Source organism: Tinamus guttatus, unplaced genomic scaffold (genome assembly GCF_059628265.1).
Source record: "Tinamus guttatus ecotype Peru unplaced genomic scaffold, ASM5962826v1 Tinamus_guttatus_pri_ptg000115l, whole genome shotgun sequence".
NCBI lineage: Eukaryota > Metazoa > Chordata > Aves > Tinamiformes > Tinamidae > Tinamus > Tinamus guttatus.
The window spans coordinates 2,567,959-2,595,388 of record NW_028288649.1 but is presented as its reverse complement, the minus strand read 5'-3'; the positions used below and the strand labels follow the sequence as shown (position 1 = coordinate 2,595,388).

Below are 27,430 nucleotides of genomic sequence, written 5' to 3'. Positions count from 1 at the left end.
CTGCACAGCTCAGAACTAAGATTATAGTAGCATTTTCTTTTGAAAAATTAAGCAATGCTTCAGACCTCACCAAAAGATACATTTAGTTTGAGTGAAACAGGTTTCAGCCTGTCATATATGTGTATGTACCAGACACACACACATGTATGCAGACACAGTTGTGAAAGCCCCTGCATTATACTGTTCTCTCACCTCCTGTAGTTGTGCAGAGTGATGCTCTAGCTTATTAACCTGCTGCTCAAGTTTTATATTCTTGCTTTCCTCTTCATCCAGCTTTGCCTGCACTGTACTCAGTTGTTCCTGTGGCACAACAAATAGTCAAAATTAGAACACCTGTCTTCAAGATATTCTCACATGCCATATGGCAGTCTGTGCATACTAAACATAAAAAGTATCAACTACTACTATTTTTTTAATAACCCAAAACAGCAGGAAACAGAACATTCAAAAATAAACTGGCATCCTAAGTAGCCCATCTCTCCCCTATTGCTGATAAAAGCTGCCGGAACACAAGGAGATCCATCAGACAGTGTAAGGACTGAATCCTATAAATACTTAATATGCGCTTTAGTCTTCAGACACTTTTATCTTAGAGAAATAAGACTCTAAACAGAAGTTATTCAGAATATAGACTAGCTTAATTTCTTGCAGATCTCTGCACTATAGTAAACAAAGTGGGAACTGGACAGTTCTACAAGGTTTTACGCACAACGAAGTTCCTCATTTGCAGTAGTTCAGCTGAATTTGTAGCACTTCTCTATTCAGGAAGGGTACAAGACAATTGAGGTATAATTCTAGGCAAACAATATTTGGCAGGTTTCTTCAAATAATACATTCATACACTAAGCATGGGTATTATTCCAAATACAATTGTCATTATGACCTTACTTAGAAGTTCCCTTGAAAACAAGCTATCAGGCCAGAATAGCAAAGTTTAAATGTTCCTGAGCATCCAATAAAATTACAGTTTGTTGAAAAATGTAAATAAGAGGTTCTCCAGACAGAATGCAGAGCATGTTTCAGTTCCACACATAATTAAGATATCAACTCCCAAACAATGTCAATATTTTCACTTTAATTCCCCTTAAATACAACATATAATTAGAGAACTTAAATTTGTCTAGTGCTTCATTTTTTTTCAGTTTCAAGGTTCTTGTTGCAAAGGGTGGGGAGGAGTGGAGTGGAACAAGACAAAGCTGTTTCATGACAAAAAAACCTGCTTTAAAATAAAATCAAGACATTCTTTAGTTTTACCCAGAACATTCACCTGCGCCACTTTGAGTTCCTCCGCAATGGCCTCATAGGCTTGTTCATTCATCTCTGGGGGAACTGGCTCTTTAAAAATGTCATCCATCATCTCGCCTGAACACGGAAAATCTTCAGAATGATAATCTAAGATTTCTGGGCTTATTCGAGGCACCAGGCGAGACCTTAGCTGGTAGGCTTTTGTTGGAGTGGTTATGTTCTGTTATAAAAATCACAAAGCAGCCTTTAACTATAAAACAGGATTAGACTGTCTGGTAACATTTTTGATGGTTTATGAGCAGAATAATGAAATAAAATGTTTAAAGCAGGTCACAGTTCTATACTACTATGATTTTTCATATTTGTCATCTGATTACAAGTAGTAGTGACTCAGAAAATTTCAGAATAAAACACAGCATTTCTAGTTTATCACAGTTTATGCCCGAATACTAGTTAAATAAAGGATCATATTAATAAATGTTATGTTCTCACACAATTCATGAGTAATTGTGTATGGTTTTAAGTACTCTTCTTGTACCTTAAGAGTTTCTCTATGTAGCTTATGTAATTGAGAGACTTCTCGCCTCTTGTGAGCTTTGGTCGCCTCCAGAATATTCTCAAGATGTTGGTTTGCTTTCCGAAGGGACTGAAGCTCCGATTCCAGTTCCATGTGCTTTTTCCTGTTCAGAAAAGTGTTACTACTGTCAAGAGGCTAGGATGCTCACCATCATCAATAAAAATAAGGTGATATATTGGCAATGAGCATCATACTGAAGCCCTCTTGCTTTCCCCAAGCCCTCTTCCCTCAAAAAAGCCCAGGAAGCTTATTTCTGATGGCACAAGGGAGAAATCATATGGATAACTAAACATGTCAGAAAGCTTATTTCTTACTGTGTAATGGATTCTGAGAGCTCTGCAATTTCTGTTTAAAAAAAAAAGGGATATTACCCACACCAATATGGTTTTAAGCTTTAAAAGTTATCCAGTTATATGAGAAGCCTGAACTAGTGGTAGCGAGGATTAAAGAAAATCCTTTCTTGCTTCTCTGTTAAAGTACCCTTACAATGCAAAATAGTCTTAACTAAAAATCCACCACTTGAAAGAAATTTGGAAATACTTTTCATCAGGTATTTTGTTATTACTGTGACAGCTTGCTTTACTGACATAATTGAAGGGTCAGAGTCTACAGACAAACAGAAAATATTTTAATCTTTGGGGAGTTCCATGCTATCACCTTCCCTCACAACTTTAGAATCTACAACAAAATAATATAGGGAATAGAGTAGAACTATTACATTTTACAGTATTTTTAATAGACATATACACATTGCAGATATATGCAGTATTACTTGCACATATAATTACACATAAATTACTCTGAAACTAAAAGCAAGCTTTGTATTTAGATATTCATAATGAATCCAGAGGATCAAAAGCGCTTTTCTGTTTGATTACACTCCACTAAGAAAATGAAAATAATTCATTTCAGTGTGTCTAGAGGGTAATTTTAGAGGCACCAGGCAGAAAATAGCCTTCAGTTTCCACCTCCCCATCGTTTCAGGCAAAGTAGCTTTGTAATGTCTTTTTTGCAGATTCGCGCAGTTGCACAAATCAGTACAAATGACAATGTAGGTGCAAGCTAAAAGAAACAAAACCCAGGTTCCCCTTTGCTTTCTAGGTGTATGTTATATTTGCTCAAATAATTTTTCCTTACATGTGAAGGCAGAGGACCTGTTCCCCCCCTCCCTCCAAAAACTGAGTTGAATCAGATTAAGCCTCATGTTTGCATGTGAATATATATGTAAGTGAAGGTGTCATCCAGGACTTCCACACTATCTTGTGTCAGCTTCAAGGAGAACAGTGACAGTAAAGTCTCTACTGCATCAGTAAGGACAAAGTACACCCTCATGTTTAGATATCAGTTAATGAAAATATTCCCAAAACTAGCACAGTGAGACAAACTCCCCGTCTCATTAAGAGGATGACCATGAGAATATCTCCTGTATATGTGAAATATTTTTTTGCATCTTAGCATATGATGAGCTTGTAGAAAGAAATTTGCCACAGTGCAGACGTGCCTTCAGATTGTTTCACTTTTGCTTACTAGCCCAAAACAGGGATGAATTAGAAAGGATTTTGCATCTATGTCATGTTTTTCCTAACTCTAAAATGCAAAGAATGTATTTATTCTATTTCCAGAATGTGAGACTATTTTTCTCTTAGATCAATGTAAGTAGCAATATAAAATACATTAAAATATGGAAGATATTTCTATACTGTTTGTCTCACTTGGTTAGCTCTTTAAATTCTTCATATTCTTGTTTGGAACTTGCCAGTTCACTTTGGGTATGCAGCAGGCGGACTTTCAGCCTTTCAACAGATGCCATGGAGTTGCCCTCTACTGATAAGCTGGTGGAGTATAATTGATGACCTAAAAAACAGAAGATAGCCTCTCTTAAAACAGAGCCACTTTAAAGAAAAAAGTTTTATCAAAATTATAACAATTGCATGCTTTTGAACAGCAGTACAACCAGGACTGAACAAAATGATCATTTTCATGTGAGGGGAAAAAAAAAAAAAACAAAAAAAAAAACACCAAGTCAAATAGTTAGTATTACTACAACCTTCATGACAACTAATGAAGCAAAATGGGATTACAGATATTGTTCACAAAATGCACCAGGATCCAAAACCCCTACAGCTGTGTTTGCACGAAGGCTAGCATGAATAAAATGAAGCAAATTTGTTTCAAAGTTTGCAGGTATCACTTTGAAGGAAGGAAAAATATGTGAAGGACACTACAGTCCAGACAACAGAAATAGAGTAGGCTATTTTAGCTCATGAAAGCATTAGCTTATTTTTACCTCCACTGTTTTTATCTGTGGTTGAAGCTTCCAAAAAAGCCTTTTCTAGCTCTGCAATTGTCTGAGCATCAATTTCTTGGGCTCTTTTCACTGATTGCAAAGATTGAAGTTTTTTATTCTCCTCTCTGAGGTTATGGTTCTCCATGGCATACTTAACAATTCGTGGGTGTTGTTCCATCTGCAATGAGCAATATTTTTCAACAGTTTTTATTTTCCAAATAATGCTATACTGTTTTAACTGTTAAACCACAACCTTTAGTAAATATTAAATTGCAATGGAAGAAAAACAAAAACAAAATCAGCATTCCTTAGAGTGGTTAAAATTGGTTAATAGAAGTGGTTAAAAATGCTTTATGTTAATTTTCTTATTCTCTTAGAGTTTAGTCTCAGAAGAAGTAGCTCCATGTTTTTCTTGTTTATTCTTTTACTGCTAATATAGCCTTAGAAGCCTTCTGAAGCTCTGGGTCTTTACTTTGCTACTTGCCTTCATCACTCTCCTCAGAATCTGGAGCTTGACTGTTTCATGGTGACTTACCAAGGCCATAACATTGGTTGCAGAATTCCAGTCACATAAGCTAGAAAACTCAGATAGCAAAATTGTTTTTAGAAATGAAAAATAAGTACCTGTTCTCTGAGCGTCTGTACTTCCTTCCGCAATTCACTGAGGAAATCCTCTTGCTCTTTTGGCAATAAACTTCCACCAGCTTCTGCGTGTAATCTCTCCAAGCGAGCAATATGGTCTTCCCGGAATTTAACTATCATTTTATTGGACTGAATAAATTTCTCCTTCTTAGCACAGAGATCTTCCAGTTGTGCAATTTTTTCTAATAAAATCTTAAAAAGCACATACGTAAATTAAAAGAAAAAAATAACAGTGACGCTAGTTGAATTTCTAGGGTGTATGTATTGCATATGTATGCAAATCAACCAGAACTCACTTTTAACAATATTTTACATAAATAAACAAAAGCTACGTTTGAATACTCTGTGGTTCATTTAGAAAAGATCTGTAGAGAACAACAGTTCATACCAAGAATACAAATTCCATTACAACCAACTGTACTTATTGCAGAAACTTTACTCCGAAGAAGCTCTAGTACAATCCTGGGGACCAAATATCTATAAACAGTGATGCAAATAAGAGACACTCTTAAAAACTGCAGCTTTCCATTCTGTTCCTTCCAAAAGAAATTTGCACAATCCAGCACTGCTTCATGACATGAACCAAAGCACAATAAACAGGGATAACTGGGAGATTTGTCTGAATTTGAGATGAAACATTTTATCTTTGTTATTTGACTGGTTCCTCTGCAACCAAATATTGCTGTCTCGGGGCAGAGTATTTTTTGCTCAAGAATGAAAACAAAAAAAAATAAATCATGAAGAGTGTGTTTCACTATGCTCTAATCAGAGAGTACACAGAAAGCACTGTAGAATTGCACTGTTAGTGCTTTCTTACCTTGTTTTCACCTTCAGATTTCTCCCAGAACAACATTGCTTCAAGGAAGTTGTTCATGTAATTTAGGTTTTTCTTCTCTTTTTCAATAGAACCTATAGAAAAAGTCCAAGAACCTAATGTCATATTTGTTATGATATTAATTTAAAACAGGTTTTCCTGCATATCTAACACAACAGTTTTATTAAAAAACCCTACTCCTGTAGAAAAGTAATTCTTCTGCAAAGATCATAGGTCATTTCCAGAGCAAAGAAATGTTTAGACTGTAATTTTTAGACACATGTTAATTTTTGTAAAGACAACTAATATACATAATACTATTAGAAACAGTATGATACAATAACATAATACAGCTACAACATATTTATCGAACAATAGCTTTAAGATTAATTTTATTAAAATTAAATAATCAGCTTGTTTAGCTGAAAATATTTATAAAATACGAAAGCCCTTCTGAAATTAATTTGATAACACTAAGACAATAGTGGCATTATTATTGTACTTTGTAAACATTGGAAGTGAACTAACTGGTTTATAAAAAGGAAATTCAGGAAAATTAGTGAGTCAAGTGGACAATTAATGATTTATTCTGGATGAAAATGTCCACACAAAGGATTAAAGGGTTTTAACTTTAAAAAATAATTCAAAATATTTTTCCCAAATATCCTCATACAGCCAGCACGATACTCATTTATAGAATAGTAATCACTACAGTATCTAGGGGCAGAATAACTACCCATTGTAATTTAATATATTAAAAAATCATGATTTAACTGCATACAGTAAATAGCTCTGATGAATTAGGTACTGTGCAAACTCTCTCCAGAAGTTAAACATTACTGGTAAGTGCAGAGGCAATGTGCAAACTTTTCAATACTGAAAGAGACTGAACAGTCCAAGTCTCACAAACTGGTATAAAATTCTAGATAGGAGCGAAACACAACTCAATACACAAACTTGTAAGAGGAAGATAAAATAGCAGCAGGGGAACAATATCCGAAAAATATTATATACAAATATAAGCAATTTACTCTACAAGACAAATGAAGTCTCTGTAGGCCAATGCCCACAAACAAAAATATTAATTATTCAGCAACTCAATAATTTACATAAAGCTCCAAAATGCTAGTCTGAAAAAGAAATTTTTCTCCCTCTACCCATGAGTTACCTTGAGATACACAGATTCCAGATATTGATGGCACTGAAGTAAGTTGAGCAAGCTGCTCTTTCAACTTTTTCACCTCAGCTTGCAGCTGGCTCACGTTTCCTTGTGTGTCTTCATTTACTACAGCCTTTCATAAATATTTTAAGAGAAAAACAGGAGGAGTTAAAAAAACTTACAGGATAATAGAAAACTCAAATTCTGCACAGCGACGTGTAACTACCTCAAGTCTTAGCATCTTAGGGAAAAAGAATTAATGGAAAAAGCAGCATTCAGTTTTCTGAGATTTCAGTAAATTATATTTCAACTAAAAAACATGTTCAGGAAAAATTTAATTTCTTCTTTGTTGAAGAATTTACCCTCCAACTTTCTTGACTAAAGGTAAGCAATATACAGCAAAGGAGAATTAACAATCAGATGTCAAACTGTCAAAATCCACTTAAGACAGAAATAATTTGCTTGGATGTTGACATATATGGAAACTAGATGCACTGAAATACTATCAAAACATTTTTAATCACAATTTTAGATTTTAATACAGATATAGTTACATTATATTGATTTTAATGGAGTGCTCAATGAACAAACAATGGATAAAAAACAATTTTGTAAAATTTTTATTAGTCATCTGTTCTCTAGCTGTTGCACTCTATTCATAATGAAAATAAAACAAACCTTCTCAAAAAAAAAAAAATCAAAATCACATTATACATAGATTATTTTAAAATTCTAAGATTACTTTCCTTAATATTTTTATTTCAGTTATTGAGAGCACAAGAGTACTTCAAACAAGTTATCTTGTTTGGCAATAAATATGTATTTTTAAAAGATAAAAGTTAGTTGCCACCAAAAAAAAAAAGTAACTCTTACCTTGTTTTTAATCAGCTTTGCTCGCTGAGCAAAATTAAGAGTGGACAGTGTTTCACCAAAACACCTGGATCCAGGATGAACATTTGCAATGATACAGGTTTTTGCATTGCCACCAAGGGAATCCTGTTTGAAAACATGAAAGTTGTTTCATTTGTGTGTTTTTGGTTATGGCAGGAAATCATCAACTTCCTCCTTACAGTAGCTATCATTTTGAACAACTGCAAAACAGGGTTTTATTTAACAAATCTCTATGCTGCTTAAGTTTCTGAAATTTCCTTTCTAACCTTATAGAATACCACTAAGAAAAAGCTTTATTTGGGTTTAAAACTCTGATTTTAGGTTACTAATCATCAGTTATTCAAACTGATGATTAGTAGCACTCAGCAAGAAGGGGGGAAAAATGTGGGAATAAAGTAGATTTTTCACTTTAAACTTGGTTATTAGCACCTTGGTATTGGCACTGGCCAATACCAATTGGTCATCTAGCCTACTCATGGCTCTTACAAATCTTCTAACAGTAGTTCTCAAAAAAAAACAACAAACAAACAAAAACCCCACCCATACAAACAAACAAAAAACCAACAAAAAACCCCACATGATCCATGGACAATTGGGCAATTTGACCAAAGAAATAAATGAAACCCTCTCCATTTCACATGTTTTCAAACATCTCAGTGCAATTTGTCAAGAAGGTCTCAACTCTGTGGAGAAGGAAGAGGCTAAAAGAAAAAGCCCATAAATTTCCACAGCATTCTTGCTGCAGCGGAGGCATTTGCAATTCTCTTCCAGTTTCAATGTATTTTAGATTGACCTGGCGGGGAAGGAAAAAAATCTTCCAAGACGTGAGTCTGAGATGTACAAAAAACAGTAAAGGAATTGCTGGAAAATTCTCTTGTGGTAGTAAAGACTTTTGCTAACTGCTATATTACTATATTAAAAGTTGGAGTTGTTTTTTCATATCTGGTTGCAAAATTTTCCTACGTGCTTGCATTCAGCAGAAAAATCTTTGACCATTCTACCTTTATTCTGTTATTCATCTTGAAAAGAGCCCATGAATTCTCAAATAGGAAACTAAGTCTAATTCCTAACATCATACCGAATCTTATGACACATAGGATAATTCTGGAAGCTTCTAAACACTTAAATATGCCCAAATTGTAGGGAAGAAAAATATGCTCCTTTTTCATTAACACATGCCTTTCTTGTGTTTTCACATATCTGCAAAAACACATTTCACACTCTCAGTGATCTGTTACACAAAAATTACCCATCATTACCAAAATAGTTTTCAAGTTTTCTTTCACAACCACCCTCCTATTTCTGAGGATGTTTCTGTTTTTTTAAACTGAGGGGTAAAAAAGAAAAAAAGAAGCTGATTTGCAGAATCCCAATGATATATCTTACCCGCAGCAGAAAGGTGAGCTTGGAATCCCGGTAACAAATGTGTCTCTGTTTTCCATTACCCACATCAACAAGTGCTGTGATTACTTGGCCCAGGCAACTTAGTGATCGATTTATATTACCCGCTTCCTAAAAAGAGAAGAAAACAAAAGTGATGGTCTCTTTCAGGGATGGGGCAAGACAACATGCCTGAAAAAAATAAACAGAAACAAAAAACCCAGATGTTACAGAACTGACCTTCAATCTCAGTCCTTCTGTATGGGTGTCTTTTTGTCTCTCAGATCCTGCCAAATCTACCAGGTTGAGCAGGGACGATCGAATGTTCACAATCTCGTTGTTTTTCTCCATTGATTCCACTGTGATAGTGAAGACTGCATGCGATCTCGAGGATTCTCTGTTCATTGAGGTAGATGCAACACGACGGTTTCTCCAGCCCATAGTTAATACCTAGGCATAAATAAATAAATCAATTATAACAATAAAAGTATCAAGTGTTTCGGACTGTACCCAGTAACTATGCAAAGGTGAGATAAAAGTGTAATAGCTGCCCAAAACCACAACTTTTTTCCAATAAGGAAGTATTTTAAAAGGCAAAAAAGAGAGCAGCAACTTCTCACTCACTTCTTTCCTCCTGTAGTGCAACTACATTTTGAGAGTATAACATATCTAACAGTGGGGTATGTTAGCAGTATGCAAGGAAGGAAATACTTAAAATTGCAGAAGTATTGTGTCCTCTTGGAAGAATAAACCTGAATTTCTGGAACATACACACTACCCTAATGGCCCCAGCTTCTGTTTTCTGTTGCTATTTCAGAGATGAACAGTGCATGCATTTGGGAAAGACTACTGCTGCTGCAATTGATACATTCCAACCTTACAGTGGGATAGTCAGGAAACATCTCCTAGAAACAAGAGATTTCTCCATTGTTTTTCGTGGAAAACGGAGATAGTAGAAAAGGGCGTCACAGACACGGTTCAGAAATATATACTCTAATCAAATGGAAATATTAACCAAATCAGCAATGAGATGTGTTGTCCAAACATTAGAAAGTAACCAAAGGACTACCTGGTATGCTTCAGCAGCCGATGACAGCACCTGTTCAACAGCACCATCAACAAAGACTCCTTTCTTGATGTGCTCTCTGAGAAAGAGTCCAGCTGAAGCAGAATCTAGCAAGTCAAATATCTGTTCATTGTAGATTTCAATAAACGAGCATTTGCAGAGAAAACTTTTTCCATTGCCAGCCTGAAAAACATGGTAATTAGCACTATAAACAGACTGGCTTTATTAAGCCTGGCATTTTGGCAATTAGTTTCTTTTTATGTACATGAACTAATAGTTTGGAAATATGTTCTCTATATTAGATACCTCTGATATCCAAACAATTACTGTCGCACAGAAAGCTAGGTGCATTTACAAACTAAAAATATAAGCACAATCGAGTCCAAAGACCGACCACCATAATTTAGCAGATTACTAAAAGGACTTGTTGCTCGTTAATAATACTCGTGCAAGGCAGATGTAATGCAGCAGATTTAACTCGTACACACCAGGCTTGCTGAACAAATACTGATCACGCTAATCTTAAATCTGAAACATTACTTTCATTGCAATGATAAACATAAAAATAAATATACCTTTTCTTTTTCACGTTCAATTAGAAAAAATAAGTATTCAAAGCTCCGTGGAATTACACCTCTCAGACTGTGAGTGAAATTATCAGAATCAGATGGTCCTAAAGAGATTTTTAATCAAAAAAATTTAATTAGTTAGTACCGTTCAATAGTAATGATTGATCCTTTCAAGACATCTTATAGAGGACTTAAGCAAAGAGGTTTTATTCAATTTATGGCAAAACACTGCATAAACACATCAAAATCATGTTTCAAAATCTAAGCTGATACTCCATAATCAGATTGAAATGTATTCTAAGTGATGCTCGTGAAAGGCAACATAACTGCTAAAATATTGCAAGTCTAAAACAGCACAAACAACAAGGACTTCCATAGAGCACATATACAGATGGGCAGGCATTCTAGCACACCTGCCGTATTCCTGATCTGAAGAACTGAGAAAAAGATCCCACACTCCATTAATCTCTATGCAGTCCTCTAAAACATGCAGGCCACACTCTTTTTGCTTATTGCAGTAACTTTCTAAATGCAAGTACAATATAAATGCATATAAAACTAACACTCTGTACAGCAGGAATATTGGAGACTTCCTTTATATACAGAAGGGAAATTAAATACCTAATTGGCTAGGATACAGTTATTTTTAAAACCTTCCTGTTTTCATGTGGAAGATTCATATTGGAAAACCAGAACTACTCATTCTTGAAACAACTTATTAAAGCTTTTGATTTCATTGAAAAGCTTTTTCCTGCTGAAAAGCAGAAAAATTATACATATTCAAAATGAGTAACTACTCAACCCTCTTTTGGTATAGAGCATGAATAATTGCATTGAGTGGTCAGCCATTTTTTTTTTAAACCATACAAGCTATTTACACAAAGACAAAAATCTACATCACCTCTGGTATTCAAGAAGGGTGACATTTCAACTCAAGACAAAAAGATTAAGAAAACACTGAAAGATCACGCTTAAGAACTTACCCATCATAGTAAAAGTTTTTCCAGATCCAGTCTGGCCACTAACAGGAGGGGAAAAAAAAGATCTGGTTGGAAATTTCCATTTATCTGCATATTTTGTGATATGCTGGTAGTTTAATAGCAGAAATATTTTCTCCTAAACTAAGAATTTAAAGAAAAGCCACAACCAAGTTGAAAACCAGTCAGCTAAAAAGACCTATGAAAACATAGCAGTAAATCTGGCCACAATTCTCTTGTATTCAACCATATTTCCTACTCCTCCAGCCATTTTCTTTGTTTCTGCTGGAAAAGGAAATAGTGGAACTCAGCATTGAAATAAGAGCATTCAAATTTACACATAAAATTAACTTTTGATCTCAATGTTTTGGGCTTTACATTGAGTTTATAGAACACAAAAACAAAGCAGAAAGAATCCTTCCTTCCAAATTGAATATATCATTTTTATAAACATAGCTATTAATCGTGCTACAAAAACTTAAGGGCAATTTCATTTCATTTTTCTGTGTTAGTATTTTGTAACAAAGTGGATTTAACTTCAGTTTTGCAAATGATGACATAATGAAAACAACTGGCTTTCTCTGTAACAACACAGTAAGAGAACACAGTACTTTTAAAATAAATATAACGGTAAAATTGAGATTAGTTACAACTCGCATTATTGGCTTTACATATTAGAAACACAACAGTGATAAATAGATGCCTCAGCAGAGGAATAAGAAGTCCTCTTCAATATTGCAAGAATAGCCCCTACATGATGGTGCACTAAATAAGGAAGCTGTGGGACACAGCTGTAACATTAAGCAAGGCTGTGGGACTCAAAACCACTTGCATTCATTTACACAAACTTCTCAAGTGTTGCAGTTGACAGAAAATGCCAGTAAATGACTTACTATGCAAAGATTGTTCCATTGTAGCCATTCATACAGGATTCAACAATGCTTTTGGCCACACTTGAAAATACAGACTCCTGGAGACAAGGGAGAGAGGAGAGAAAAAAAACAAGGTGGTTGGCACCTGTGGTTCAAATCTCTTGCCTATTAGCATTGGCTATGCTATAACCCTGTAATATATAAAATACATTGCATTATTTAAAGTCACAATGCTATCATGACTCCTAGAGTTCTTTTGCAACACAACAATATATTGTAAGTATTTGTGACATGAAATCATACATCCTGAAAAAAAAATATTTCTTGTTTCACTCTAAAAGAATGAAACTCAGCGTCATAATGAAGACTTCCAAAAATGTATTATGTTAACAATTATCCCGTGTTTTGGATTGTAATTATGCCAAGTTGTTTGTACCATCAGTAGGTCAAAAATTAGCCTATCACACTGAAAAGGTCCTGTTTTCTGTAAATCAGTTGCAGTGTGCTGTATTTAGTAATCTGAACTGCTACTATAATCTATTACCATATATTTCTTAAACCTGCAGTGATAGCCTAGCTCCAACCAAATCATAGCCTGTCTCAGGGCGTATTTTTTCATTTTTGCGTTGTGTTAAAGAGGTACAATACACCACCTTAATTTAGTGTAATATTTGTGTACTATATCTAAATATTAAACCAGTCTCGTTGCATCAAATATTAACATCCAAGAAATTTTAAGAAAGGTTTAATATAACAGCCGCCATAATCTGGAGAAAAAAGCGCAATAGTGTTAAAAGTTTTTACCTGCGTTGTTTCCATATTTGCAACATAATCAAAAGTGAAGATCTTTGGCTCGGGCTTCGAATGCAGACGAATGGTGTTTGTTGAAAGAACAGACAGACACAAGCCTTGATCCCCATCGGGTAACGCAGTTCCCTCTGAAGGGGGACGTACCCTTACGTAAACTTTGATAGCATCACCTTCAACACTAAATGAATATGTATGCATTAGATTATTTGGAAATAGATCTCTCAGCTGTTTGACAAAATGAAATCACAAAAATCAGATTAAGCATGTGAATTCATACAAAAGTCATGAATTCATTACAAGTCAGATTCATTGAAGCTAAAGATAAGGCAGATTTAAAAGCAAAGAACAAGTTAACTGGGATTTATGGCTGTTGCATTTAACTTTAGCTCTAAAAGAGCGCATTTCAGAGAGAACTTGACACGCACATAGATTATAAACAACAAAGCTTTCGTTATATTAAAGGCTTTAGAATAAGCTAAGATTTCACAGTTCAAGCATCCTTCTTGCTACTGGAGATTAGAAGAGATTTTATACACGCAGCAGATGATGATATATTCCAGCAAGAAAGTTACTAGCATTTTTCATTGCTGCTCGCAAAAGGAACAGAATAAACTTAAAAGTGTAAAATGACTTCATGACCGGAATGTGGGATAGGGACATGGTAGAGGAAAGGGCTAAATTCAGGGAGGAGTGGAGAGGTAAGTGGTATTGGATTTGAGATAGATGACAATTAAATTGTCAAAACTTTTTTCTGTATATAGTATTGTTTTGGGTGAGGACAGAAATTTTGATTTTTCTTTTAGTATACGACTTCCTGGTGAAATTCAAGCTTACTGTCCCTTTGGTGATAATCCAAAATCAGCTGTAGAGTTAATACACAAATGAGAATTTATCATAGAGCAGCATTCCAAGATGAACTTGATGTCTCAGAACCACTTTTTAAATTAAGAGCAATTCTAAATTTAGAAAGAAAGACAATAATCTTGTGCAGGAAATTCCTGAAGAAAAACATAAATGTTTGCATGTTTTCTGCAATGTGATTATTCATATAAAAGAACTGATAAATATTTCTTTACCTAGGCAACTTCAATGAAGGTAACGTAGAGTCACGCAAATCTATAAAACAGAAGTGAAAAAAGCACATAAATACCAAGCGTACAGGGTTATCTCAAAAACAATGAAATAGAAAATACTGTAATCAATACTGAGGGAAATAAACGAAGAGCTTTTTACATGTTTGTTCCACAATGATGTGGAACTGAACAAAAGCTATCTTCCTTTGACAGAATTTTTCTTGCAAAGGTAGAGAATCCTCTAGTCCTGCAACATAAGCACATAGAAGCTTTAACTTTATGCTCACAAGTAGCCAGTTAAAATGAATATATTCATTGAACACCAATTTTATGTGAATGCATATGAAGTTTTTGTGGGTATTTTGGAGAATTAGAAACACAAATATTAATAGCATCGCATATTTCCATTATGTTTTAAAATTGTTAACTCAGTGCAGGCAAAAGACCACACAGTATGAAATAGCTGTATTGATGTGATTGAGAAATTGCACCCACAAGTTGTGGGCACTTATTCTGCTTTCACATGATTGAAAAGAGACTGAGCATCAGTCAGTAATGCACACGGTCCTTTTGTACACATGATCATCACTCTGCACAGCTTAAAATTTCAGGCAGAGAGCATGAATAACTCCATGGACAGACAGGGTGACTTGTTTTTTACTTAAAGATGAATTTGAGATGAAATTACTCCACATAGTGTGATAAAAAATTCTATTTTAAGGACACAAGTAAATACAAATAAAACAACAATCAAAGGTGATTTACCAAAATATTAAGCCTCTAAACTTGGACAACTTTTACTGCAGGGGGATTTAAACCTCTAATCTAAGAGTAGGATTAGTAATAAGGCACAAGGGCACAGATCTCGAGTAGCTTTCACGCTACACAAACATCCTTCTACTCCTACACACAAAACAAATACATGGAAGAGTGTTGAAGCCTGTTTGCTTCAACCCACAAAACATTTCAACAGTGCATCAACTTCGTAGAGTCGAAGAATAAATGCTTAACTCAGAAGCGTCAAAATAAGTCAGCATAAGGAAAATGGTACATTTTAAGGAGTGAAGTCAGACAGAGGGGTAAAGAGGCGGGCATTTGTCGGTGGGACACCTTGAGGAATCATCGGCCCCTGTTACCCTCCCCAGCTCCCAAATGAAGGGACTGGCCCCGAGTAAGGGCATTCCAGGGGCACGAGACCTTCGCACCAACGGGAGCTGAAGCTTTCACATGCAGCGAAGACTTGACGAAATCAGGGCGGGTGGGATAAAAGGAGGGGGTGCCAGAGTCGCGGTCCCGGGCACGGGCCCTGCGCTGCCCGCCCGCTTCCCCCCGCGCGAAGCGCCACGGCCGGAGCGCGGCCGCTCCACACACGGGGCACGGCGGCAGAGCAGGTAAAGGGATAGGGAAACGCTCCGCGTCCCCCCTAACCTTTGGTGCCGGGAGCCATGGTCCCGCCGGCGCCTCCCCACTGCCGCGGCCGCTGGGCCCAAAATGGCGGCGCGTTTGAATTTGGCGCTATGAGAGGCGGGCGGCACAGCCCCGCCCCCACGCTGAAGCCGCCGCGGGCGCCGCCATTTCGCTCCCCGCCCTTCCCCGCCCCGCCTCCTCCGCTGCCATTGGCTGGGGGAGCCGTGCCTCCATCACGTGACGGCGAAGCGGCGGGGCAGGAGTGAGGAAGTCTGTCCCTCTAGGGTCGCCATCCTCATCTCCACGCGGCCGTGAAGCCGGAAGCGTGTGACGGGGGCCGGCCGTTAGGCTGCGGCGGGGTGGGGGAGGGGCAGTGGCGGCGGCGGCGGCGGCGGCGGCGGCGGCGGCGGCGAGTGCCGCCATGAGCAAACGGAACCAGGTCTCCTACGTGCGGCCGGCCGAGCCCGCCTTTCTGAGCCGCTTCAAGCGGCAGGTCGGGTATCGGGAGGGGCCCACGGTGGAAACCAAGGTAAAGGCCTGGCCCCTGCGGCGGTGGGATATTCTCCTCGGCCCTGTTCGCTCCCCCATGCTCGGACCCTGTTACTGTCGCCACCAGACCCGTATACGTGGGCCTCGGCCCTGTGCATACGGGCTGGGGCCCTTGCTGGCGTGCCCAGCGGTCTGTGGGGCCGTGGGGGGAAGTGATTATGGTGCTGTTAAAATCTGGAAGGGGTAAGGTGTCCTGAAGCCGGGTCGGCTGCTGCAAGCACTTGTGTGATGGTGAGGTGCAGGGCTGGGGCCCTAAAGGCCGGAGTCAGATGATTTGTGTGGTTTACCAAACTGCAGAGTTTCTGCCAATTGCAGCGTTTTGCAGGACCCTCTTTAAAAAACAGTCTTATCATTACCCCAATGTGTTATAGATTGATTTGGTGTTTCCTGCAGAAGACCCAAAGTTTTTAAATTTAAGCTGTAGTGTAGTTTTGGTGGTAGTCCTGCTTGTGCAGTTATGTTATTGCCTAGTTGTATTGGCAGAAACATTAGGGGAACCTTGAAGATGACCTGTATGCAGCAACCTTGGGGTTGGGGAGAGGGAAGCAACCCATCAAGCAGTAGTGACTAGTTGTTACAATTGGCAGGGCCTTTATCGGAAAGGTGTTTGTGCCACTGTAACGTGCAGCTGGTTTAGCTACTGTTAAACCCAGCCTTGCCACCCCAAAGCTGCAGCCACTTTCTGAAGTATTTTTTATGATGCTGTTCTTACATGGTACTTAACTGTGATAGTTCATTACTTAAAAGCACAGAATGGTGCTTATGGCTGTTGCTCAAATAATAAGTATCATCTAGTTAGGACATGTAAGTTATTTGTGAGAATACCTTGTCTTGCAAACGAAGTATAGGCTTTCACTGCTGGCCTCATTTGCCTTTTCTGCCTTTTAAGATGCAATCCTTGTATGTAGTAGACCTTAAGCTGTATATATTACTGTGTATACATCTATACACGTACACAAGGTATATGGCTTAAGCCAGACAGGTCAGTGAAGTAATAACAGTAATGATTTCTTAGAAAGGAAATGTGTAAATGAATTTGAGATAAATTATGCAGTTAGCATGAGCTATTTCATTTCCTGGGGAAGGCTGCAATTTGCCTATTCCCGTGGAAACCTCAGTTGATTTGGGTAATACTTAATTTTTTTTTTTTTTTGTTAATATAAGACTGCTTCCAGTTCCTATAATCTTACCAAACTTTGCATTGTGGACTGAAGTTTCTGTAGTGATTCTCTGCCTTAGACCAAGTTTGTTTATGTAAAATTTTAATCCCAGGTAAATCTTTTTCACAGCATGAATGAGGGAGAGTGGAAACAGGAGAGTTATCTCCCTATGTTAATAATGTTTGCAATTTAATTGAGTAGCTTTAATAATAAAGCCACCATGGACTCCCTTTCCCTTCTCACTGTTTGAGTGTATCTCAGAGGATTCAAATTTGGTCCTAGACGTTTAAGAGTATCTTAGTGTGATGTGAGAGACATTATTTATATGAACAAAGGCAATGGATTTCTTACCTTCCAAGCTCATACTGCTTTGGTCTTTAATTGAAAGAACACATACTGTTTTTTTTTTCCACAGGAATCCGTGTCTCAATGGTGGAATTGGACTATTAACCTTGTGCCCAGCTGCAGCGGCTCCCCAAGAGCCCATTTAGTTGCCAAGTACCAGCAAATCATAACAGACTTTGACTGTGCCCGCTGTACTGCAATGAGGGAGTGTGCCTGGTGGGCCAGAGTCATGTACGCCCTTTTCCTGAAGGGAATGGCAGTGACTTGGTGTCATTTGGACAGTGTGTGTTAGGAGAGCTTAGTACCGAAAGCCAGGACTCCTTACTAATTTAACAGCAGAAGGGAAATGAAAGGTTGATCACAGAATGGTTGAGGTTAGAAGGGGCCTCTGGAGATCATCTAGTCCAATCCCCCTGCCCAGGCGGGGACACTGGGAGTAGGTTACCCAGGAACACATCCTTTTGAGTGTCTCCTAGGATGGAGACTGCACAACCTCTCTGGGCAACCTGTTTCAGTGCTTACCTTCCCAGGAAAAGCTTTTCCTTAGTTCCAGACAGAACAGTTGCATCTTGGGAGTTGTGATTTGGGGTGGTGATCAGAATTGCTTTTGTCTCTCCCCTGTCTAGAGAGAACAGCTTCCAACTCCAGATGATGACAGTGAGAATGGCAGTGACAAAGAGGATGAGCAGCCTCAAGTGGTGACACTGAAAAAGGGGGACTTGACTGCAGAAGAAGCAATGAAAATTAAGCAACAAATCAAAGAGGCCTTAAAATCAAATGAATCAGGTGAATTTCAAATTACTAATTGCTTTGTATGGCAAACAAGAAAGAAAAAAAAGTAAAATAAAGCTTGGTGATACTGTTAATTGTTTAATATTACCTCTGATTAATAGTGGTTTTTTTTTTTCTGAAATCATTTGTGCTATTTGAGTGCATGTCCCGAATCTCCAAATTGTTACAGTGTTGCAGTTACATGCCTCTTGACTGTACATCCTACCTCCATATAGCGATAATCTGTTTTGTGTGGGGTGCCATCTTGATAAACAGTCTTTTTGTCATCACCTATGATAGCTTTTGAATCCAGCTCAGTGAAATGTGATAGAGTTGAGGAGTCTTAAAGACAACAATATGAGCTGGTAAAAAAGAATGCCTGAGTAGAAGGAGTAAACTCAATTGGCCTCTTCTAAGGAGAGAATGGCTGGTGTGCAAGCCCACTAACATGGTCAAGTAACTGAATGGCTCGTATTAATTGCTCAGAAAGCCCCAGTGTGTGCTGTGACTTCCACAGCTAGTGGTTGTGAGGCCATGGGAGAGACTAAGGAGTAGTGGAAGGAGGTGAGCTGAAGGTTTTCAAGAGCGTGTGGATGGAGGTTGTAGGATGAAAAGGGAGAGCTGAGTTTTTCCATATTGGTATTTTGGAACATTGACTGTAGTAAACAAACCGTCGTAACTCAGACTTTGTTATTTCTGTGGCTCATGAGGCAGTGGTTCATCTTTTATGCAATTTTATATTTATGTAATTATAAAAAAAGTTTGAATTACCTATTTTTCAGATCATTATGATCTAAAAAATGTGTAGATTTTTACATCAGAAAAAAATCCCCTTTACACTGCTTAAAGTAATGAAAATTATATCTTTTTTTGCATGTTCCCTATGGAAATAAGAAAGTCTCTAGAGCCCTAGAGGAGAAAGATACAATACATTAATTTATTGTTGGCAGGTAGATAGTGACAAAGCAGCTGTCACTGTGGGTTGATGACGGAGGAGTTAATAAAATGAAATACACCATTTAAGCTTCTACCTAGTGCTTTGGCCCTTGATGGGAAAGGGATAATTTCATTGTACTATTAAATCCTTTTTAAAAATTTGAACATTGCTTTACACTCTTAATAAATGTAAGTAAAAACTTGGTAATTCTGGGCAGAGGTGATTAGCTATTCTCAAAAATCTTGATGACTGTATTTGTTTTAACTTTCTAAAAGTTAGCAACTAAGTGAACTGAAGTAATGCAAATAGCATTTCTGCAGTAAAATGTAAGCCTTGGCCAGAGTTAGATTAAAAAAAAAATAGGAAAGAGGCAGAAAATATCTCATCTTCCACAAATGACTGAAAATCAAATCTTCCTTACATCTGGGAAGTCTTCTAATATATTAATTGATATCAGTGAAGACTGCATTTCTCTCTGAGTGTGATACAGCATGAGCGATATGCAGACTTTAAAGGTCCATGTACATTTTTCTGCTGAATGGCCTTTCACAACAGCTTTACATGTAAACCTATGCTACAAATACATTATGCAAAATTAAATGAATTAGTTGAATGTAACATATGATACAATGATGGCAACAGACACCTAGAGAAGAAAAAAGAAACGTGTTTCTTTGTAATGGTTTTATCTAAGTTATTGCATAGGCTTTTCAGCAATGGAAAGATGAAGTGTTATGAAAGTGGTTGTTGCAGTAAAGACACAAAATTATGCTTCATGCACAGAGTTAAGAACATCTGTGAGTATTCCTCATTCAGGTATTGTTGACACAAATTATTTGCGAGTCCCAAACTCTTGCATCATAACACAGGGTGTGAAGAACTAGCTTTGCTCTGTGCCTATGTGTGGATATATCAAGTAATAGGTTGATACTGCTGTCTTTAGGGAAAATGTCTTAACACAATTAACTAACTAGAACTGGAACCTCACAAGTATAAAACAGAAAGATGATTTGTAAAAGTTGGGGATTTTTTTCCTTGGCTAACCGTTATGGCTATTTCTGAAGGCTGTAAATAGAGTTCAGATCAGAATAAGAGGCTAGCACAGAGATACTAGTATGACATCCATACCTACTTCTGTCTTTTTCTACCTCTTGGATTAGAAAATTCAGGTTTGGGCTGCAAATCTGTCCTTGTGTAGTAGCATGTGTAAAAATCAAAATTATAGGAAAAGGAGAAGTCAAAAAATAAGTAGAGGGAACAAATACACTGAGAATTTTATGATTTTGAAAAGCACATTGATGAAAAAAGTCTTAGAATTTCATAACATAAGTTAGCTTTGAAGTAAATGATCTGATTTATTTCTGTAGTTAGCTATGTAAAAGTGGCAGGCATAACCAATGAGCGGACCAAGGGCTGTATTTATACAGTTCAAGCTCCTCTGAGAAAATGTGCTCAGCTTCCTGTTTGCTGTCTGGTTTCTGTTTTTGAAGTGTAATGCCTGTATGTGGTGGTGGTGTTTATAAAGCTGTCACATATCTTCTTTTTAAAAGGGATCACTTTCTAGGTCTTGGGGGAAATTTCAGCCTACTGGAAGAAAGGGGCAAGATTCCTTCTGAGCAATTTCTCATGTAAGCAGCTCTTATAGCAGCCGCTGGAATTTTGTGTGATAATAGTAGAAGAAAAGATGATTGTACAAGGAAGAAGCATTTGTCCAGGAGAGTCTATTGAGATGGAGTCCATGCTGTGAAAAAAGTCCAAAGGCAGTTCATCTACCAATATGCAATATTGAAATATATTTGAACAGAGAAACTGAACTTCTCTGGTGGAGAAAGACCTTCCTAAAGCATAAATGCATGTAGTAAGCATACTACTGTTGAGCCCCTGTAGGGCTTTGGCACTTCTGCTTCCCACCCGCTCCTCCCTGGAGTAATAACTTGCAGTTGAAGGGAAAGATGCACAATAGGGAATAGCTGGATTGTGGTACCACTGTGCTGTGGGGTCTGCTGCTCTCTATTCTGAGTTCTGTTACTATTTGCTGATTTCTCTCTCTCTTTTTTTTTTTTTTTTCTTCATCTGGGAATGAACAGTGAATGCAGCAGCTCCTCTGCTGTGGAGAGGAACAGATTGAAGTCAGGTTTCCAATGGAAATTTAAGTGACAGTTCTTAGCTTGCTGAAGGCTTCTTTGAGTCTGTGTGCATCTTTGCCATACCAGTTATAATTCCAGTTTTAAATTCTGATTTCTAGTCAGAGGCAGATATTTAGGCAGCTGATTACTTCTAGCTTAATAAGGAGAGTTAAGTTTCAGAACTGCTTATCTTCTTTTCCACCATGCTGAGAGTAGGGCCAAAGGGCTTTGATAGATCCTAAGTAATGTGTTTCTCATTGTATGTTGTGACTAGAAACTGTCTGTTAGTTTTCCAAAACACCACAGATGACCAGTTTCAAGGTTCTGCTTACCTTTGTCTATGTATCTGAAATGACTGTCTTCATCTGAAGGTCCTTGTCTTCAGGCTTTAGTTTGGGATATTATTCTAGGATTTTACCAATCTCATTTACTTTCTTCTGGTTCATTTTGTTCAGTTGGCTAACTTTTGTTTCAAGCACCAGCAGTTCCTGTGACTTGCTTTTTCTTTAAAAGATGAGCATGAATCTTCCATTAATTTGGCAAAAACAGTTGATTAATGTTCCTTAGCTGCCTCCTGAGGCAGAGCAAAATTTAGTAATGCTCTTAACACTGGCTTTGCAAGTACAGTAGCGCAGAACATTTTTAGCTGGCTTAACCTTTTCTATATTAAAAGCCTCCTCCTTTGCTGAAATCTTTTCATCCATGGTAGACTGACTTACAGACTTTTTAAAAACAAGTCATTTGTTTACCAACAGACATTCTGCTTAGGAATTTTATAGGGCATTTTATAAATAGTTTCTGTCAGTGCAGAGATAGATAAAAATGGTCTTATGAGAAATGAAAATTGCACAAAAGATGGTAATTGCTGCAAGATACTTTCTCCCAGAATTCATTATAGTCTCTGGAATTGATTTTTTTTCTGCTGCTCTTCTTGTTCTTTTGGCTTCTGGGACACTCCAATACATGCAGATGACCGAATTTGTCAGGAGGTGTCTTTACTCATTTGAAGTCATTAGTATTATTCTTGTGTCATTCTATATGCTGGCAGTGGAAGAGGAAAAGAGAGAGGAGAGGCAAAGAGAATCCAGCCCCTTCTGCCTGTCTTGAATCTCAGAGTTCTTTTCTTATCTTAAGCAGTTGTTTTACTACATTTAGAGTTCGTGTTGCTTTTTATCAAGTGAACAGCAGGAATCTAAATCAGGGCTATTCTTATGGTATTTAAAGAAGAAACAAACAAACAAACCCAAACAAACAAAAAGCCCCCACCCACCCAAAACCTGAAGAGCAGTGTTTCTTTTTCAATTCCTCACTTCTACTCTGCTTGTAAGATACTTCTTGTAATTAAAGGAGGGGAAAACACCTTTCTGAATTCATGGTGTTGTAAGCTGATGTCACTTGTGACGTGAGATTTCAACTCCATATCTGAATAAATCTCTCTCAGTCTAGCAGCATAAGTGTTTGTGATCCAGGCATTGGCAGCTATGGCCAAGACTTTATTACTTCTGTGATGTATCTTGGTTGTCCTTTACCTTGTACCTTCTAATGCATTTACCAGAAATTCTTTTCTTAATTTGTAATACTATCTAGTCTTTTATCAAGGCGCTTGTTTTATACTGTTTTAAAAGTTACCAACACTGAGGTTGCTTCCTGAATCTCTTTTGCCCTGCTTATTTATGATTAAAAATCAATTTCTGGAGGTCATCAATGCAAACAGCAGCTGATGTATAGCAGCCAAGTAAAATTAAAAGAGCTAAGGTGACTTTGTACTAACTGAAAAAGACAGTCCTAGCAAATCAACATTAAATTCTTGAGCTGTTAAATCAAATTCTTTCAAAATGCATAATCTTTCTATTCTCTCTCTCTACACAAGTTGCTTAGATAGAGCCAGACCTGCTATTTTTCCTTATCTGATTCATTCTTTGTCAAGCTCTGCAGACATATCTTAGCTGTCTGAAGCTGGCCCGAGTTTCCTACTGAAATGAATTTTGTTGAACATATGTATAATAAAATTTTGTCAGTGTTTTGCCAGGTCTTCTTTATTGCAGAATCATACACAAATAATATTGAGGCCCTAGATAGCAGAGCTAACCCAGTTGCCATTTTTAGTGGCATTTCTGAGCTTCATTTTGTTTATGCATTTTGCTTATAAAGATTTTAAACTCATGTTGCAAAGCTATCTGTTGGTTTCTGCTTCTCGTGGACAAAATGAAAGGCTTAATGCAGTTCATAGCATGGATAGCAGGACTGCTGGGAGTGAAATTTGAAGCTCCTGTTTTCCATTTTTCTGTGGAGTATGAGTACATAGTTGTTTAGCTGCTCTATTTTGCAGGTATGCTTTTGTTAGATTGTTGTAGTTCTGTGTTTTTTTTTTTTTTTTTTTTTTTTTTAAGTTTACCATTCTAAGAAAATGTAATGACCACTCTTGTAAGAGCATCTAAAGAGACTTTGACCTTACTCCTCATGCTTCTGCATTAGCTGGTTACTTTGAAGCCCCTTTCCACAGCTTCAGCTGGTACTGTATGCAGTCTGTGTGTTCGCTGAGAGAAGGATATAGACAGTTAGGTCTGGTCTCCAGGATCCGACTTATCATTTGCTTGTTAAATTAGAAAATCTGGGCCTCCTTCTAGACAAAAACCCCTTTGTTCTCATGTAGCTGACCAACAATCAGTAGGTGAATTATTTTACATTAAGCTTCTGAACCCCAAAATGGAGTTTGTGATGGGAAAAAAAATATATATATAAAGTTTAGTATGACTTCTGAGAGAATTGATAAGTACTGTATTTTGATTGGCTAGATATGGCATATATTAAGTAGTGATTTTTCCCTCCCCAAAGCTACTGTGGACTGTTCTTAAACCTGTATATGTACAAGTTTAAAGTTACATGTATAGCATCTAAACATCTAAGGTTTTTTTGCATACAATTCACAATAGAACTATTGATAAACATACTTTTAATAACTACTGTATATTATTGCTAGTTATTTCTTGCAACTGTGATGCTTTTCTAGAGCATAAATACTGAGGTATATTCAAAAAATTCAGTTAGTTATTTTCTGCCTTGTATTATTTCCCGGTATACTACTGCAGAAATCTGCATTCTGCAGAAGTCATTGACAGAATTGGCAGTCCTTAAGGAAGTACTTCAGGCTAGATTTCTTCCTTTTTTTTTAAAAAAAAAAAAAAAAAGTCTGTGGAAAAAAAAAGGAAAAAAGGGAATTTTAAGTGAAGTTTCCTAAATAAGTTGATGTCTTGAGGTGTACCACAAAACGTTTAATACAGTTGATCTAATAGTTTTATCGTTTGGAGAATGGACTGAAAAGTTTTAGCCAGCACTGTGTATGATAGCACGAAAATATTAGTCCTCTGCCATAATGCTTAGGTAATTCAAGAAGGAATTTGTGCTGAAGGCAAAAAGTGTTTATTGGTTATAACTAAATAAAAGATAATCTTGTCAAGCACTACTATATTATTAGGAAATTTCTATCGAATAATTTATTCAGAAAACTACTTTAGGAAAAATGTCTTGCATGGAACCACTATGGTTCCATAATATCCATCACATATACATTATAAAAATTGTGAACTACTGCAGCATGAACCTTTGCTTCTGATTCATGACTTTAAAATTAAGTTTTTTTTTTTTTTTTTTCCCCTTTCCCCTCCGCCCCCATACTCCCCTGAAATACTGCCCAATTGCTGTTACTTGTCTAGGATTTAGAGGATTTTTTTTTGTATGCCTGATAATCCTGAAAAAAAGCTTTTTTTTTTTTTTTTTTTTTTTTTTTTTTTTTTTTTTAGTACATATAGATGAGGAGAACTAGTGGGTTTTGATGTGTTTTCATGGCATAGTTTGGTGGCTTTGCAGATATGAAGAGACATTCATCTGCTATGATAATAAAAAGTAGGTTTATGGTCACATGATCTTTTTACTTGTCTCTGTAGGACAGGGTTTATTAAAATGAATGAAAAACTTTGTCTTGTATATGTGATATTTAGTCATTTAAAGAGGTACCATAATTCAGAAATAATTGTATTTGCTATTGTGGAGTTAGAGGATCATATAAAGTTGTCTTTTGATAAGTGGATGAAACTGGATTGTGTGGGAAGAGCTCTGCTACTTTTAGTTTTTCCTAATTTAAAGCCCCCTTCCTAATAGCAGCTGTGGGAGGAGGGCTGCCTTCAGGTGCTGGTTGCCATGCTGCAATTGTACTTGCATGAAGGGCATCAGCCCAGTGGAGGTTTTAGGGCCAAAAAAAGAAAAACCCACAATGTTTTCACTGTTGCTTAATTATTTATTTTATCTGGCTGATTTTGCCTATGGGGAAAAAGAAAAGATAGTAGTGAAGTTCCATGTGTATGTATCATTCATATGAAGGTGAGTTCTGATTTAACTCTTATTTTCATAGATGATGAACCAGAACCTGCTGATGGAAAAATTATGTTCAGGAAGCCTGCCAAACGCTCATCAGAGAAGTGTTCAGACCTCAATGTAAGTTCAAGTAAGAAGATAAAAGAGGTGAAGAAAGCTAAAAAAGAAGCATCTACACCCCAAAGTGCAGTTAAGCAAATAAAAAACAGCAGTCTTCTCTCATTTGATGATGAAGAAAATGATGATTAGGAGTTGTATGAATTCATATTTCACGTACCATTTCAGAGAACAGAGTAAGATTAAGCGTTTTCTTAGGAACTGAGTGTTGTTGTCTTACTTTGTCTGCTCTTTGTTACAATCCAATTAGAGTAGCGTAGTATAAAACTAGTGAGAGCAAAACTGAGCTCACTGTTTTCCATTTCAGATGGAACTGTATAAGCAGTATCTCATGTCTTTGTTTTTAAAAGAGAATTTAAACATGTATGCCAATGTTGTTCACTGTCGCAAAGGAGCAACAAAATTCACCTGTACATATCCAGATTGCAATCCAAGAAGCACCACATTAATTTGAATTGATTTTGCTAGTACAATCAATGAAATCAAAGTAAGGAGTTTGATTCTAGTTGATTGTATCAGCCTCTGCAGAAGAAAGATGTCTAAACTTCTGGAGATTGTCTTCTTTGGTTATCACGCTTAATGGGCTCAGCATTTTTTAAGTATATTTCTTCAAGTCCAAAGTGTATATATACATGCATAATTATTTGGGAACTGTTTATTTTAAAACCTGTATGTTATCTGTATGTATGAAAAACTGCTTGTTTTTGATACAGTAGGAAATTCTAAGCAGGAAGTCTAAGTCAAGAAATGTTACAGCTGTGATAAAACGTCTTTAAAAATTCTTCACTTGACCATGTACTGTTCGACTGTGACCATTGAAATAGACCATTTCTGTGTGACTTATGTAACAGCACACACTAAAGTTAAAAATAACATTGCAAGCTGATGGGGCTGGGGAGAACAAGGTGGTGGAAATAGGTCTAGTGACTTATTGTCATTGGAGTAAATGTAGTGCAGTGTGTGTTCTGTGATTGTATGTAAGCCAGACCTGAGATTGCTGCAGAATTATAGGATGTGGGGCTATGAAATCAGTTTTGCTGCTGTGTCACAAGATGTTCAAAATTATTCAGGCCATAAAGCTTCATTGAGGAGCAAATCTGAACTCGCTGTATGAAACAGCTGTTTTTAATTTGTTAATGTGGTATTAATAAATTGTGTTTTCTATGTGTAGTCCAAATATATTTAAATTTTCAGGGCATAAAATGGGATTTTTGGAGTAACCTGCTCTCAGATGACTCCAAAGCTTGTAATTCTCTTATCATTGCTACCTGTGTATATAGTAACT

General features: G+C 37.0%; 2 protein-coding genes across 2 annotated transcripts in view; one reads left to right on the top strand and one right to left on the bottom strand.

Moving 5' to 3' along the window:
- KIF15 (kinesin family member 15) overlaps positions 1-15,809 on the bottom strand; it is a 31,354-nt gene extending 15,545 nt beyond the window's left edge. Inside the window, exons 1-19 of the mRNA XM_088521219.1 lie at positions 15,791-15,809; positions 14,523-14,609; positions 14,366-14,405; positions 13,284-13,467; positions 12,501-12,577; positions 11,614-11,651; positions 10,637-10,734; positions 10,065-10,244; positions 9,236-9,445; positions 9,002-9,127; positions 7,598-7,720; positions 6,734-6,857; positions 5,569-5,660; positions 4,734-4,943; positions 4,110-4,287; positions 3,535-3,676; positions 1,784-1,925; positions 1,268-1,465; positions 193-300 (exon numbers count right to left, since the gene is read on the bottom strand). Coding sequence (XP_088377345.1) covers positions 193-300; positions 1,268-1,465; positions 1,784-1,925; positions 3,535-3,676; positions 4,110-4,287; positions 4,734-4,943; positions 5,569-5,660; positions 6,734-6,857; positions 7,598-7,720; positions 9,002-9,127; positions 9,236-9,445; positions 10,065-10,244; positions 10,637-10,734; positions 11,614-11,651; positions 12,501-12,577; positions 13,284-13,467; positions 14,366-14,405; positions 14,523-14,609; positions 15,791-15,809 — 2,376 coding nt within the window. The remainder of the gene's footprint in view (positions 1-192; positions 301-1,267; positions 1,466-1,783; positions 1,926-3,534; positions 3,677-4,109; positions 4,288-4,733; positions 4,944-5,568; positions 5,661-6,733; positions 6,858-7,597; positions 7,721-9,001; positions 9,128-9,235; positions 9,446-10,064; positions 10,245-10,636; positions 10,735-11,613; positions 11,652-12,500; positions 12,578-13,283; positions 13,468-14,365; positions 14,406-14,522; positions 14,610-15,790) is intronic.
- A 371-nt stretch (positions 15,810-16,180) lies between these two features.
- Positions 16,181-27,026, top strand: KIAA1143 (KIAA1143 ortholog). The gene is made up of 3 exons (XM_010216458.2): positions 16,181-16,298; positions 18,450-18,609; positions 26,066-27,026. The coding sequence occupies exons 1-3, from the start codon at positions 16,191-16,193 to the stop codon at positions 26,275-26,277; spliced, it is 480 nt and encodes a 159-aa protein (XP_010214760.2). The 5' UTR covers positions 16,181-16,190; the 3' UTR covers positions 26,278-27,026.
- The last annotated feature ends 404 nt before the right edge of the window (positions 27,027-27,430 follow it).